The sequence below is a fragment of the Emydura macquarii genome, unplaced genomic scaffold (genome assembly GCF_026122565.2).
Source record: "Emydura macquarii macquarii isolate MOO-44397 ecotype Brisbane River unplaced genomic scaffold, CSIRO-AGI_Emac_v2 contig_3348, whole genome shotgun sequence".
In the NCBI taxonomy this organism is placed as follows: domain Eukaryota; kingdom Metazoa; phylum Chordata; order Testudines; family Chelidae; genus Emydura; species Emydura macquarii.
Genome location: NW_027133485.1, coordinates 5037352 through 5051297, shown reverse-complemented (window position 1 = coordinate 5051297; position 13946 = coordinate 5037352). Strand labels below are relative to the sequence as shown.

Below are 13946 nucleotides of genomic sequence, written 5' to 3'. Positions count from 1 at the left end.
CTGGTTGACTCAGCCTGCCCTGCACTCAGGCTGACCCCCGAGGAGCCCTTACACAATGGCCAAGCCCCGGGAGCTGCCCCAACCTGCACCGTTGCACAATGGGTCTTTGTGGGGGCGTTGCCGTGGGATTAAAAAGGTGACGTGAAACTGAGCGCACAGAGGGCTCTGTAAAGCGCGGGGGTGATCGGAGGGGTCCTGAGCCTGCAAGGGAACCAAAAAGACGGGGCTGAATCATCCCATGCCAACATCTCCTCCACCAAGGGGGTTTGTGAAACGCAGAACGGGTCATGCTGAGTCACACCTGGGGGAAACAATGTCCCGCCTGTCGGCATGTGGGTAGTCACAGCCCATTGGCCGGGTGAGAACAAGCTGCACTTGGTATCCCGATGTGTCACTTCCAGGAGACATTGAGCCAGCCTTCTCTAGCCCTCCAGCGCAGAGAGACTGGACGCCCCGGGGTCAGACAGCTCCAGTGATGTGGGTGGCCGGGGTCTGTATTTGGAGCGGGTGACGGAACGGCTGGGGGTCATGGGTCTGGGGGAGATTACACAGCAGAGTGAGCCATTTCCAGGAACTGCTTTCAGATGCTACTGGGATGGGCATGGGGTAAGAGCTAGAGAGGGAGAATGAATGAATGGTGGACAAGCCTAGAGGATCGAAAAGGTGGTGAGGACAAAAAAAGAAACCCAACCCAATACCATTCTCCATTTTCTGTCCATTCTGCTTTGCATACACAGAGGAAGAAGAAACAGGGTAAGCTGCAGGGGGTGGGGGGCAGGCACGAGTGAAACCCAGGTGAGCCATGCACCCAGATGAAAGAGCAGCCCAGCGGAGGGGAGGAACAAATCCAGAGCCTTACTGGGGGTCCCAGCCCAAGGCTAAAGCCCTGGACTCAGACTCCTGGGTTCAACCTTGTCTCTACCACTGACTTCCTGCGTGACCATGGCCAAGTCACTTTGAGACAGATTTTCAAAAGCGGCTCCCACGGTTCCGCAGCACCCTCATTCAGATGCCTATATGGGATATGCTGGGTACTGAGCTTTTTAAGACAGTCTGGCCTTTATATTTCTCTGGGCCTCAGTGTTCCCCTCCGTAAAATGGGGATAATAACCCTTCCCTGCCTCACGGGGATCCAGGGGAAGGGGACAGAGGGTTGTGAGGGTGAATGCTCGGTGATCATGTACAACAATGACAGAGGCCCTCTGGGGTCTAGGCATCTAGAGAGCCAGACAGCTGGGTTTGTGGGGGCATGCATAGACCCGTTCTGAGCAGAAAGGCCCATCTTGTGCACTGAGCTAAAGACAGCTGGCTCCTCGGAGGAATTGCTGGTAGATAACGTGTAATTAACCTGCAAAATGTGCTGCTATGAGAGACTGTAAAGGCAAAGGCTTCAAAAAGGACCGGGGCTTTATCTGACTAATGGAGGCACCTGCAGTGACGCCAGCTCTGGGAAAACGCACATGAAAGAGGACGCCACGTGCATGCTTCAGGGCAGAAGGAAATGTCCCGCTGCTGGGTCAGCATTGCACAATGAGGTGCCTCATAGCAAATCTCAGCCCCTGCTCTGCCGCAGCCGGCTAGGGCTGCATCATCAAGCAGGTGAAAGAGCCTGCGGTCTGCTCACGCCTTACTGAGCTGGCGCCTGCGTGCTAAGTTTTGGGACGAGGGTATAAAGGCGCCTTCATCCCGGGAGGAAGTTGCAAGCTGAGTGCTAGGAGCACACCACCAACAGCCCCATGCTGTTCGCTTGCCCGGTCTTTGACACTGCTTGTGTGCGACAGCGCACAGGCCCTGGTGCGCAAAGGTATTTAGACACCAACTCTGGTTGATTTGAGGATCCGGCCCTTCGCTCTTACACAGGTACATCTCAGCCACAGCTCTCAAAATGCTGTACAAAGGATGGGTCAGTGACATTACCATCATAGTACAGAGGAGGGAAACTGAGGCACAGAGGCTATACGACTTGTCTGAGGCCCCATGGCGTCAGTCGCACAGCCAGGAGCGGACCCTGGGAATTGTCAGCTGGATCAGCCCAGTGGGTCCCTCAAGCCTGGTGTTCCGCCTGTGACAAGAATCCCCTGCAGTTATGGGATAACGTGCCCTCCAGGGACGTTTCCTCCTGACCTCCCGAATTAGAGATTAGCTCATGCCCTGAAGCATGAAGGTTTAGATCCTTTCCCAAACTCAGCCTTTTTTTTTTTTTTTTTTTTTTTTTGGTTACTCTGGATCCTCTCACTGGCCACATAACTGGCCAGTCCCATTTGAGAATCTGCTGAACCCTTGGCCCCAAATAAGTCCTGACTCGCAGCCGTGCATTCAACACACTCATGGACTTAGGCCCAGAGATGCCTGTATGAGACAGCCCCCCGGGCAGAATTCCCCAGGCGGGATCTGATCCTGGTCAGGTCCCTGCGTTTGAGAGGGGGGCCTGTGCAACCATACGCCCCATGGGGTGCAGCACAACTGAGCAGAGCTGCCCTTGGCCCACCGTCCCACCCTGCGCAGCAGAAGCTCCTTGGAGCGATTTCCTGTGCCGAGCGCCTCGCAGGCAGCGGCAGAGGACGCAGCTCAGGGAAGGGCTGTGGCGATGGCGAGGGGATGGGCGGCAGGAAGGCATGGCAGGCTCAGCCAAGACCTGCAGGCTCCGTGGCGCATACTTTCTCAATGACAAGGAAGGGTTGGGACTCCCTGAGGAGTCACATATTTCCCAGGAACCCCTGGGGAGGCAGAGCAGGAGCAGCCCTTGACTCGAAGGACATCCTTGGCTTTTTATTTTAACCCTTCCACTGCCGCCGGGCCGCAGCCCAGGGCTGTTTGCTATCAGGCATCGGTTGGGAGGGAGTTGCATGTGGGAGATCGTTCAGCACACAGGGTGTTAAACCTTTTTAAACAAGGAATTTCCCTGCGTCGGCCAAGTTGGATTTATAGTCCCCAGACCCACTACACTCCCAAAGTCTCTTCCCAGCAGAACCGAGGCTCACCTCCTTCCCCCAGTGGCCGAGGTGCCCCTTCCAGAATTCCCCCTTATCCCGTGATCGCCTCCGTCGGGAGGTCCCCATCCGGTTCTCAGCAGGAGCCATTTGATCGACATCCTGCTTAGCGTGAACTCCTGCCCATGCAACAACGGCCCGGCCTTCAAAAAGCCCCTTTCGTCCATGGACTCCTGGGACCGGCTCATTTCACCCACCACTGACATGCAGCCACCTCTGGGGCGGAAGGTGGCAGCTGTTCAGCAGCCCACAGCGAGGCTCTGCTAGAGGTTAGGAAAGGGAAGGAAGAATCCCCTGGCCCACTGAAAGGGCAGGGGGAAGGTTAGATGGGCCAAATGGGACGATCGCGGGTTGAGCTTGGCCAGGACAATGGGACATGGACACCACTTCCTTGTGACAAGGGATTTGAACGACCCTGTGTGCTTAGGGTTTTTGTTTTCCTTCTCATTGGCAAGGCAACAGCCCTGGTAACACAGCGCCCCCTCGTCCCCACACTGCATTGCCGACTCCGAGGGCAAAGCACCCCCGGCTGTATCACCAACACCATTGCCTCCATCGGGCAGGTTTGCCATCCAGCTGCAGAAAGCATAACCTGGAGTTTAGAGCAAACTCCCGCTGGGAGGGAGCAGGCTAAGGGGAGCCTGGAGGTCACGGTTCACCCCCCTGCGTGCGCTGGGGCTGGAAGGGTTAATGACTCACCCAGAACCGGCCGGGCACTGGCGTTTCTGCTGGAGAAAGCTGACGCATCTCCGAAGTATTCTGGCTCTTTTGCAGCCTCTTCCTGTGTTTGTGCAGAGATCAGCCCAGACATCGCGAGCCCCGGCGGGGTGCGGTGACAGCCGGGCAGGGACAGTCGCACAGGTGAGTAACACTTCCCACACTGGCGTTTTCCGGGCTGTCAGCCAGAGTCATGCTGCTGTGCATCCTTGGATGCTCTGGGGTCTCTGCCTCAGATCTAGACCCCCGCACAGCCTGTCTCTGCCATTGGGACAGCACCTGTCAGCCGAGAGCAGGTGCGATGACTGGTCCCAGCCTCTCACTCCCCCGGCCAGCACAGCAACCCCCCACTGCTCTCCCTCAGCCTCCCTGTCCCAAGAGTTGGCAAAGGGGGTTACAATCAGAGGGAAACTGAGGCAGGGGGATCCTCAGTGAGGATCCCCAGCCAAGAGGGAAGGGACCCAGGGGACCGACGCACACCCTGAAGGGAAGCTGGCTGATCCAGGGTGGCACCTGGCTGAGCAGGGGCCTTTATCAGCAGCTACCACCCTGCCAGCTTTTCTGGGGAGGCCCCGAGAGTGCCGGGTACCAGTGATGGGGACATGGTGGATACGTGAGCGAGGGACGCAGGGGTGCAATAGACGAGGGGAAGTTAAGGCCAGAAGGGACCGCTATGATCTTCCAGTCTGGCCTCCTGCATGAGGCGGGCCAGAGAACATCCGGCTACGTTTCCTGCACCAAGCCCACAGATGATGGGTGGGTGGAGGAGTACAGCTGCGGACGGACAGACAGCCAGATCGATGTGTATGGGGAGAGAGAGTCAATGGGAGGAGCCATGCAGGCCGGTAGGTGGAGATCTCCTCTATGCCTCTCGCCTCCCACACGCCCCGTCCCGAGAGGCACCCCATCCATCTCCCCGCTAAACGCTGTGGTCCCATCTCTCTCCCCACCGCAAACAGACTCATCCCGCGGAGGGCAAGCACCGGTCACGCCCCACCACACGCCTGCTGCTGCGTGTGGCACAGACACACACCCTTTTCTCCCCACCCACCGGGCGAGATCGGGATCGTGATCTCTGCACACCCAGAGTCCCTGGGCAGCCAGGCCTTGCACCTGCTACAGCCAAACAATGCTGGTTTGGGGCGGGGGGAGGTTGGGCGGGGCCTCTCTGAAATGGCTTGAGACAGCAGCCTGCAAAAGCTCTGATGCAGAGGGGGGCGGGGGGAGGCTTTCCCCTTGAGCCCCTTCCAGTTTTGTCCTAGTCCAAATTCATCCTGAACGTGCATCTCCATTGGGCAGTCCCCTGTGCTCTGCTTGCCATAAGACCGACCAACCGTGCTTTGTTTCCACCTCGTCCTGTCGCAGATTCCTTCCAGGCATGGTTCCTCCCGGCCTGGTCCAGATGCCCCAGGAGAGGATCTGGGCCAGAACATCCCAGGGCTCCCGCAGGCTACAGACCCCACCACTTCAAGGTGCAGCGCGATGCTCCGAATCCCGCAGTGTGTTCGAAGGGCAGCGCTGGCAGAAAAGGGGCTAGCAGGTGGGAAGGAGGCCTGGTGATAGCCAAATATACAGGGGAGAGAAAAGGGCCAGGCCCCTTGTGGGAGTCTGGGAAGATGATGCCCATGGGACATGCACCGGCCTGGCCCAGGCTATCCCCTGCATGAGGGCAGCATGGCCACCCACACTGGCGGGGAAGCAACTCACCACCTTCCTTGGGGGTCTGCAAAACAGCCAGGGGGGGATCAGGGGCTGTTGTTTGGTCCCTTATCAGGGCACTGCAGATAAGCTCCCGTGCAATCAAGGCACCTGCAGGCCACAGCGTAATGGGGGGAGGAGCTTAATTGGTCACACCTGCCCTGCATGGTTGTGAAAACCCCAGGAGTAACTTCCAACTCCCACCCATCCCAGCACGCCCTGCGCTGCCTATAAAACCTGGGCTGGATCTTCTCCCGGCTGGCTGCTCCCAAGTCCTGGTCCGGGATGGCGAGGGAATGTTACAGGCCCTGCCCCTAGGAACCACTGACTGGGGGGGCAGCGTTTGAAAAGGGGTCGGTGAGCCCCGCCACACGGTGACATCCGCCACCGCTGATCTGGCTTGTTCTCACATCGTGCAGGTTGGGTGCCGCAGCACGCCACGTCCCGCTGGGCGGGAAAGAGCCTGAACTGTCCTGCTCTTGTAGTTGAATTCAGCCTTTTAACACAAGCCGGGGCGCTTGCAATGAGCAGAACGGAGACCCAGCTGCAGGGTTTGGTACCTTATTGCCGCTGGCTCCACTGCCAAAGACCTGCCTGGGCAGCGGGCTTGGCTCCGGCCGGGAGGGCCGGGGTGCGGCAGGAGGGTCCCCCAAGGGCGTAGGCACCGTGCGTTCATGCCCAGCGGACCCAGCAGCACGGGAGGGGCCTCCCGCAGATGTGCTGCCAGGAAATAACCCCAGCTGCGTCCCAGAGCCCCAGCGAAAGCTGACGTCCCCAGCAGACGCGTCAAAGGCGGCCATTGTCAATGGCAGATGCATGTGCTGCAGGGGGAGGGGGGCTGAATATTTGAGTGCGGGCAGGAAAGCACATTGGAACGTGAAGGACTTGGCACGGTGCAGATTTATTCCTAACCAAGCGGGGAACATATTAGCAGACTGGACACACGGCCAAGGACAGGGCAGGCTGGGCAATGACCTGGAATGGGCCCCCCCTCCCCACCCACCCACGAGCCAAGCGGGGACTTTGGACCAACCAAAGGAAAGGGATGTCGTCTGTCCTGCCCCTGGAGCATCCGCCTGCCCTTGGGTTTGACAGGCGTTGGTGCAGGCCAGGACGAGGGTGGGGGGAAGAGTTTGCAGTAGCTCTGGCCCAGATGCTATTTTGGTGCCTAACTCCCCTGGGAGGCTCGGGGCCTGTGTGCAGCTGTTCAAGCAGAGCGCCTGGTCAGCAGGCGCTGGGGGCTCGGCCCTTTACTGCAATTCTGGGGTGGGGGGCTGTGCATGTGGGATGGGGGGACATGGAGGGGGGCATATGCAGCGGGAGAAGTGGTGTCTCTCCCAAGACACCGATACCGCAGATGGGCCAAACAACTCACGTGGGCCCTGATCAGCTGTACGGAGCCGTCTTCCCTGCTCCAGTCTCTGGGCTGGGTTCCCAAACCTCTGGCAGAGCCACGCCCCACAACACACACAGACAAAGATCAGTCAGGGCTGCATGCGTCCGTCTCTGGGCCTGCGCAGCAGCCGCAGGAAAGTACGGCTGGAGGTGGCATTGAGCACTGCTGCTCTCCGTTGTCGGGGGGCAGATTCCACCTCTGCCCTGCCTGAATGAGCCGAGTACCTGGAGCCCCTTGGAGGGGCCGGGGGGGCGGGGGAGGGGGGATGAGTGGGAAGGCTGAGCACACCTGGCCTGGAGTTTCCAAGCACAAACACCCCTGGCCAGGCCGGTTGCTCCTGGCTGGTCCAGAAACCGAGATGGGGCCACGCTGCTGTCACACATATTCTGCATACTGGCACCAGTCTGGACATGCAGCTGAGCCGCCCGCCCTGTCTGCCCTGCCCTTTGCCTGGCGCTCCCTCCCCACCAGCATCTGGCCAGAGACCGGTGTGCTGTGAATGCCAGGGAAACCTCCCCTGGGCTTTGCTCCATAGTAGGAAGATCAGGACGGATCCTGCCCACCCCCCCAGGCCCAATGCACGAGGGACGGAGAAACTCACATGTTCCGTTTATAAAGCAGCGCTGTGCCCATGTGCTGTGTCTGGCACCGTGCATGCTGCGTTGCGCAGTTATGCCGTGTAGCGTCGGTCCTCCCGGGCGGTGTTGCTGGGTGTGGCATTGTGTAGCATTGCGGCGTGCTGGGGGGTGTGGCTTTGTGTCGCGCTGGGTGTGGCGTTGCCCACCGGGGAGCCGCGGGACTTGCATTCCACCTCGCCGTGCTGCAGGCCGCCCCGTTGCACGGCGGAGCGTTGCACGGCGGAGCTGTGCGGGGCTGCCGGTGCTGGGCCCCTCGTGCTGCGTGGTGCTCCGGGGGGGAGCAGGGCATGCAGCCGCCTGCTCCTTCTTCCCTGAGCCCAGCTCACAAGCACCCTGCGCGCCCTCCCTGCGCGCTAGCCAGCGATTCGGGCCCAGCTGGCTTCGGCAGCCTCCCTTGCCCGGGCGCTCACTCTCCCAGCGGGCACAGCCCGACAGGAAGTCTTGGCTGACTGTTCCCCAAAGGTCAGGGGGCTGGATCGAACCTGCCAGCGGCCCGAGGAAAGGCGGCCGCCGGGGGCCGAAACGCGCCCTGTGTGGCACAGGCAACATCTTCTCCTGTGGGACATGTGTCCCAGCCGCCTTCTGAGAGCACCAGGCAGGCTGGGCGCAGCTCCCGGGGGCTCTCGTGACATGCCGGGGCTGGGCCGAGCATGGTGGCGCTCGGATGAGTCACGGCCCGGTCCTGCTGGGCCCAGACGGCGCCCTCGGGCGGGCGGGGAGGGCTGAGCACCCCGGGCTTGCTGTAGGGGATGCCGGGAAGCTGCTGCTACCAGGAGGTGGCGGGGACAGGGATGGGGGGGGCGGTTGGTCCAGGTGCCTTTGCACAGGTTCTGGCCTCTTGGCGGGGGGGGGGGGGGGGGGGGGCATGTTTCACATTCTTGAGATTCCTCTGCCCCAGGCAGGTCCTTTGTGGCTAGTCACTCAACTGCCTGCGAGCCCCGGGGGATGCGTTTGGAGCCTTCGCTGGGTGGCCCCAGGTCTCTGTGCCACGCCCCTCCCTGCTTCTGTGCAACAGCAGCAGTGCCTGGGCTTCAGGTGGGGCGGGGGTGGTGGGGGGTGTTAAGCAAGAGGGAGCATCTTTTGAATGACACCACCACTCAGTCGGGCACCTGCCCCCCCACTACAGAGACAATGGCGCTGTCCCAATCCCGGCACTGGGGACTGCCCTCTTCCCCCCCCCCCCCCCCCCCCCGAGCTTCGTGCCATGGCACATCTCATCTTTCCTCCCCCAGAACGGCCGTGCTGGGTCAGGGCAATGGTCCATTCAGTCCAGGGTCCTGGCTTCCGACGGGGCCAAGGCCAGGTGCTTCAGAGGGAGTGAACAGAACAGGGCAATCATCAAGTGATCCAGCCTGTGGTCCACGCCCAGCTTCCAGCAGATAGAGGCTAGGGCCACTCAGAGCATGGTTTTGCATCCCTGCCCATCCTGGCTAATAGCCATTGATGGACCTATCCTCCATGACCTTACCTAGTTCTTTTTTGAACCCTGTTATAGTCTTGGCCTTCACAATCTCCTCTGGCAAGGAGTTCCACAGGTTGACTGCGTTGTGTGTAGAAATACTTCCTTTGGTTCGTTTTAAACCTGCTGACTCTTAATTTCATCGGGTGACCCCTGGTTCTTGTGTTATTTACTTTACTCCCAGTGCTAGAAATCCCCTGACAGAGCGCCCGGCCGACCCCCTCAATTGTGCCACTGGGTGTGTCACTCCCAGGGAGACCACGTGGCCTACCAGAGCAGGGAACTATGGGTCAGGACTCCTGGGTTCCATGCCCCGCTCTAGGGCAGAGAAGGTTAACAGTTAAGGGTTAGAGCAGGGGGTGAGGAGTTCTATTCTACTGCTGGCTCGTGTGATTTGGGATGAGTCACGCTCTGTGCCTCAGTTTCCCCATCTGCCGATCAGGATACTGATGCCCCACAGAGGAGGGGTTTGGGTGGCTAGATTAACATTGGAGGAGGAGGTTATGATGTAATAAATACAACGCCTACCGTGGGGACGGGGGCTGTGAGTAACTCAAGACCTGGGGTCTTTCCCTCCCCTAGGGCGACCAGAGAGCAAGTATGACAAATCAGGAGTGGGAGTGGAGAGTAATAGGCGCCTATATAAGAAAAAGCCCCATATATCGGGACTATCCCTATAAAATCAGGTCATCCGGTCCCGCTGTTCTCCCCCGGCTCAGGATAACCATAGCCTCCCCAGGGCTGAGTGACCGCTGCAGCCGGGCCGCGGTGACTGGGAGATGGGGCTGCGGCGCCACCTCCTGGGGGCAAGGAAGAAGCGACACAGGGGCACCCACGCCAGGCCCCATACGGCAAGGCGAGCGCCTGTGGAGGGGTGCTGGGGCGGGTTGTGGCCGGAGCGGAGGAAGAAGGAGGCACGCAGGCAGCCCTCTACGTAAAACTTTAATGAAACCAATAAGTTAATAAGTTAGTAAAGTGAGGTAACTATCATCGGCTCGCAAACAGGGCTTGCTAGGAATCAACTGGAGGGGTTTGTTTCCGACTTCTTCTCCCCTGGGCCAAAGCCTTTGGCCCCCCCACCCCCATCCCGTTCAGACACGAGCCACATGTACCTTGGTCGGGGGAGGACCTCGGGTGCGCCCGGCCCCGCCGCAGAGCGCTGCGCCCCATGCTCGGGACGGAGGGTCTCTGCACAAGTCAAGACACATGCAGGAGCATGCAAGGAGGTTGGGATGAGACCGGCTCCGGCAGGGCGCCCAGAGAGAGCGGGCAGCATGCACGATCTGGGCACGGAATGCAAGCGGGACCCAGCTGAACAGGGTGTGTGTGTGTGTGTGTGCGCCCCCATGCCCTAATTCCAGGGCATGGGGGCCTCTGCCTGCTGCCTCTCCCATGCCGGTGAGCTGGCTGGGCGCTGGAAGGGGGGGGGGGTGACTGTTTATATGCTCATCTCGCCCCCGCCGCCCTTTAGATCCCTGCGGGTGCGGGTGAACGGGCGGCGAGGCCCTTTTGCATGGCCCCAGCGTTGCGAGAAGGGCTCCGAAGGGCAGGAGCCCCCAGGCGTGGTGAAAAGAAGCCTGGTGAGACCCCCGCGTGCGACCCCCGCTCTGCCAGGGAAGGGCAGGGCAGCGTGCACGAAGGAGAGGGCATGTTCGAGGGCCCGGCTCGCAGCTGAGCACTGGCGGGTTGGACGATCACCCAGCCATTCTCAAGAGTCACCCCTGGTGCCAGCCTCCTTGCAGGACAGAGCTGCCCGTGGCAGCCCAGCCCCCTCCTGGTATCGCTCTCCAGCGGGGGCCGAGGCGGGGGGGCCACCAAGACCCAGTGGTCTGGGGTGCAAACAGAGGCTCCAGCACTCAGCGGCAGGATCGTCGTCGGGGGGGGGGGGAGGAACCCACAGGACTCAGCTGGCCTGAGTGACAGGGCCCAGGGGTGTAAGCTGCAGGCCGGTGTTCGGGTCAGGCTGGACCCCCAGTCAGGGTTCAGATCCCTCAGTGCCTTAGCACGGGGGGAGGGGGCAGGAGGGATCGTAAAAATAAATATTCCAGCCGCTGATCCCCCCAAGACAAATGCGTGATCTCTGCCCACCCCAGCCAGGGTGGGCCAGGCAAGCTGCTCAGGGAGAAGGCAGGATGCAAACCCCTCCCTCCTTCCAGGCAGAGATCCTTAGTCTTACTGAGATCTACTGCCCCGCCCCTCCCCGTACACACACACCGGGACCACTAGCCGGTGTGTGAAAACGGTGGTGTTCAGACTGCGAGTCAGGCTCTGGGTTCAAAGGCAAATCTGTTCCACTGTGGATTTGATGACACTGAAATCTCAGGTTGGGGCCACCTGGGGCCAAGAAAACCCTCTTCTGCCAGTGCCCCTTCTTGCTGGATTTCGCTCGCATCCACACTGGGAAACAGGCCTGGCTGGAGCAGGGGGAAGGGGTTCCAAGGCCAGGCCTGACCCAGCCAGCTCCAATTTATACTGAATATTCCTGGTGGAAGAGAAGGTGCAAGGGAAATCCAGGGGCTTTTGGGCTCAGGCCCCACTTCTGCAGTGACTTTCCTTACAGGGCCCACGGCGGGATCAGGGCCCAGGTGTGAAATGAACGGGGCAGCGGTGGGGCAAGGCAGCACCGTGCTGAGATATACTCGCGCTAAGGCCAGCAGGAATCCAAGTGAAGCCAGGTGCCCAGCTGGGCTGGGTCAGGCTATAGAAGGGGGCGGGGCAAGAGAAGCCATCCAGCTGGGGAGCAACCTCTCAGAAAACGTGGGCTGGAGATATGGGGGACCCTGAGCTACCAGCACCTTCCATGTCACTAGGAGACATGAGAGCAACAGTCAGCCAGCCGGGATTCCTGAGCAGGGCAGACTAGACATGGGGGGAGAGGAGCTAACGCTAGCTACAGCATTCTTACCCTCCCCCTGACTGTGCACACACACACACACACACACAAACACACACACCTCCCTACAGCCAGGTGTGTGTGTGCACAGGTATATGCACGCACACACACACACCTCCCTACTGCCAGGTGTGATGGACCAGATCCAGACCTGCTGTTATCTCCACAGACGTTAGTGGAGTCTCGTCCTTGTGAAACAAGGGCTGTATTTGGTCCAATGGGCCCTTTAAGTCACAGGCCTGATCCGAAGTCAGTCCGAGCCGTTCCAGCAGGCGCCAATGGAGCCGCGTTGGCCCCGTGAAAGCCCACGGACTCGAGCGAGCTTGGGACCCAGCCCTGTGGCTGGGGGGCCGAACACTTCCGCCTCGGCCGACGCGGCCGCTCGTCCACCCCTTCCGTCGGGAGTTAAGGTTGCATATTAAAACATGGCTGCATATATGTTTCCCTCCGAGCATGCATTGCTGTGCAGAAGGCTCCGCTGTGCTTATTGAGTTACCGTCCCGGCTGCAGGAACCGGAGCCCCTGCTCGCTGGGAGACAAGAAACGTGGGAACGCCTCCGGGAGGCGAAACCCAGCCATTCCTCAGCACGTCCCTAGGTATGAAAAAACCCCACGTTCAGTCGAGTCACAATGCCCCTTGTTTAGTGCTGGAAAAGAAAGGGAGATCCACCCTTGCATAGCTGTTAGTATGAACCCTGCTCCGGGGGACAATGGCTTGCATTGCAGGGAAGCCGAGTACGCCAGCTTGGCGGTTGAGAAGCTCTCAGTCCTTCACTATCTGGTGTCAAAGCTTATTCCGAGGACGGTTCCCGCCGAGGCGCCCAGAAGAAATAAGGTCCAAGTGGCAAGGCTCTCTGGCCCCTTGCCGTTCGCCAAACCCCACGAGCCGCCCGGGGATGCGGTGGGTCCCGCAGCCGGGGACCTGGAAGCTGCGCTGCCCGGCTTGGGGACGGAGGGTGGATTTTTCCATTCCTGGCCAGTGCAAACTCCAGTCTGTGCTGGGACAGCACTGCTGCAGTGAGCGGTGTGTGGGGAGAGGGGGGATCTCCTTTGCAGAGAAGATTGCCTGCGAAAGGACAAAGTCTAGGGAGGCCCATCCGATAAATAAAGAGCATCTGAGCTACCAAAGCAAGTCACCGGCGCGTCTCTCAGCATCGTTGTAGGTTAACACTTTAAGAAACGATCTCTGCTGCATCCCCCGGGGTCCTGGCCCCTCCGTGGCCGGCTGGCTCCCGGCGGCTGAATACTAGTTGCTGAATAATTCCTGCTTGTGTGCGGGCAGGAGGAAGACTTGTTCAAGTAAAATCAAAGTGAGGCTCATAGTGCATCGTTAGACGAGGCTGCCGAGTCCCCAGCCCAGTGCCTGGCTGGGTTCGAGGGTCGGTCTTTCTTACCTGCTTGCTAGCAGCAGATCTGTCTGCAAGCACGTTCACTGGGACCGGCCCCCCCTGTGCTGCGGCCCCCCCTCTCAGTCCATGTTGGCGCTGGCTGACCTGGAGATGTTTAAGGTCTGCGCGGACACCGACATGTCCTCGTGCTCCACGGGGCTGTGGTAGTCGGAGGTGAGGTCAGGGTCGAAGCCGGGGAGCTGCATGGGGGCCAGGCTGAAGGAGTTTATGGAGCCCTTCTGCAGGCATTGTGAATAGAAGCCCAACAACAAGTCCAGCTTGTGCTCTATGGACTGCACCTGCGGGGGGGCACGGGGAAGAGAGAGGAGGGGATTGAGCCATGCCGGGTGTAATCAGAATGGGGGGACAGGGTGTGGTGGGGGCAGGGAGCCCCCAGATTAAGGGGGAAGGGCTCCGGGTTGGGTGGTGCAGCAGAAGAAGGGGCTGGATGGTGCAGTAGTTTTTCCACCTCTAGCCAGTTGGGTTCAAATCCCGGCCGAGTGACACGTGAAAGCATTTCAGGCCCATTTCATGGCTGGGTAAACAGGGACATTAAGTGACTCTTCCATGGTCACCTGGTGAGTCTGTGACAGAGGAACAGGACCCCTGCGGGTGAGCAACTTCCATGAAGAAGCTGCTTGTCTGCCCCAGGAGTTCCAACTCCCAGTCCTTTCTTCCGTCCACTGGAGCCTGCCACACCCCTCCCGGAGCTGGAGATAGAACCCAGGAGTCCTGGCTCCCGCTCCCCCTCCCGCTCTTACCACTGG

At 60.1% G+C, this 13946-nt stretch overlaps 1 protein-coding gene across 1 annotated transcript in view; it reads right to left on the bottom strand.

Moving 5' to 3' along the window:
• Positions 1-10000: 10000 nt before the first annotated feature.
• Positions 10001-13946, bottom strand: part of KCNQ4 (potassium voltage-gated channel subfamily Q member 4) — a 74426-nt gene continuing 70480 nt past the window's right edge. The window contains exon 14 of the mRNA XM_067533796.1: positions 10001-13478. Within this exon, the coding sequence (XP_067389897.1) occupies positions 13260-13478 (219 nt within the window). The 3' untranslated portion in view covers positions 10001-13259. The remainder of the gene's footprint in view (positions 13479-13946) is intronic.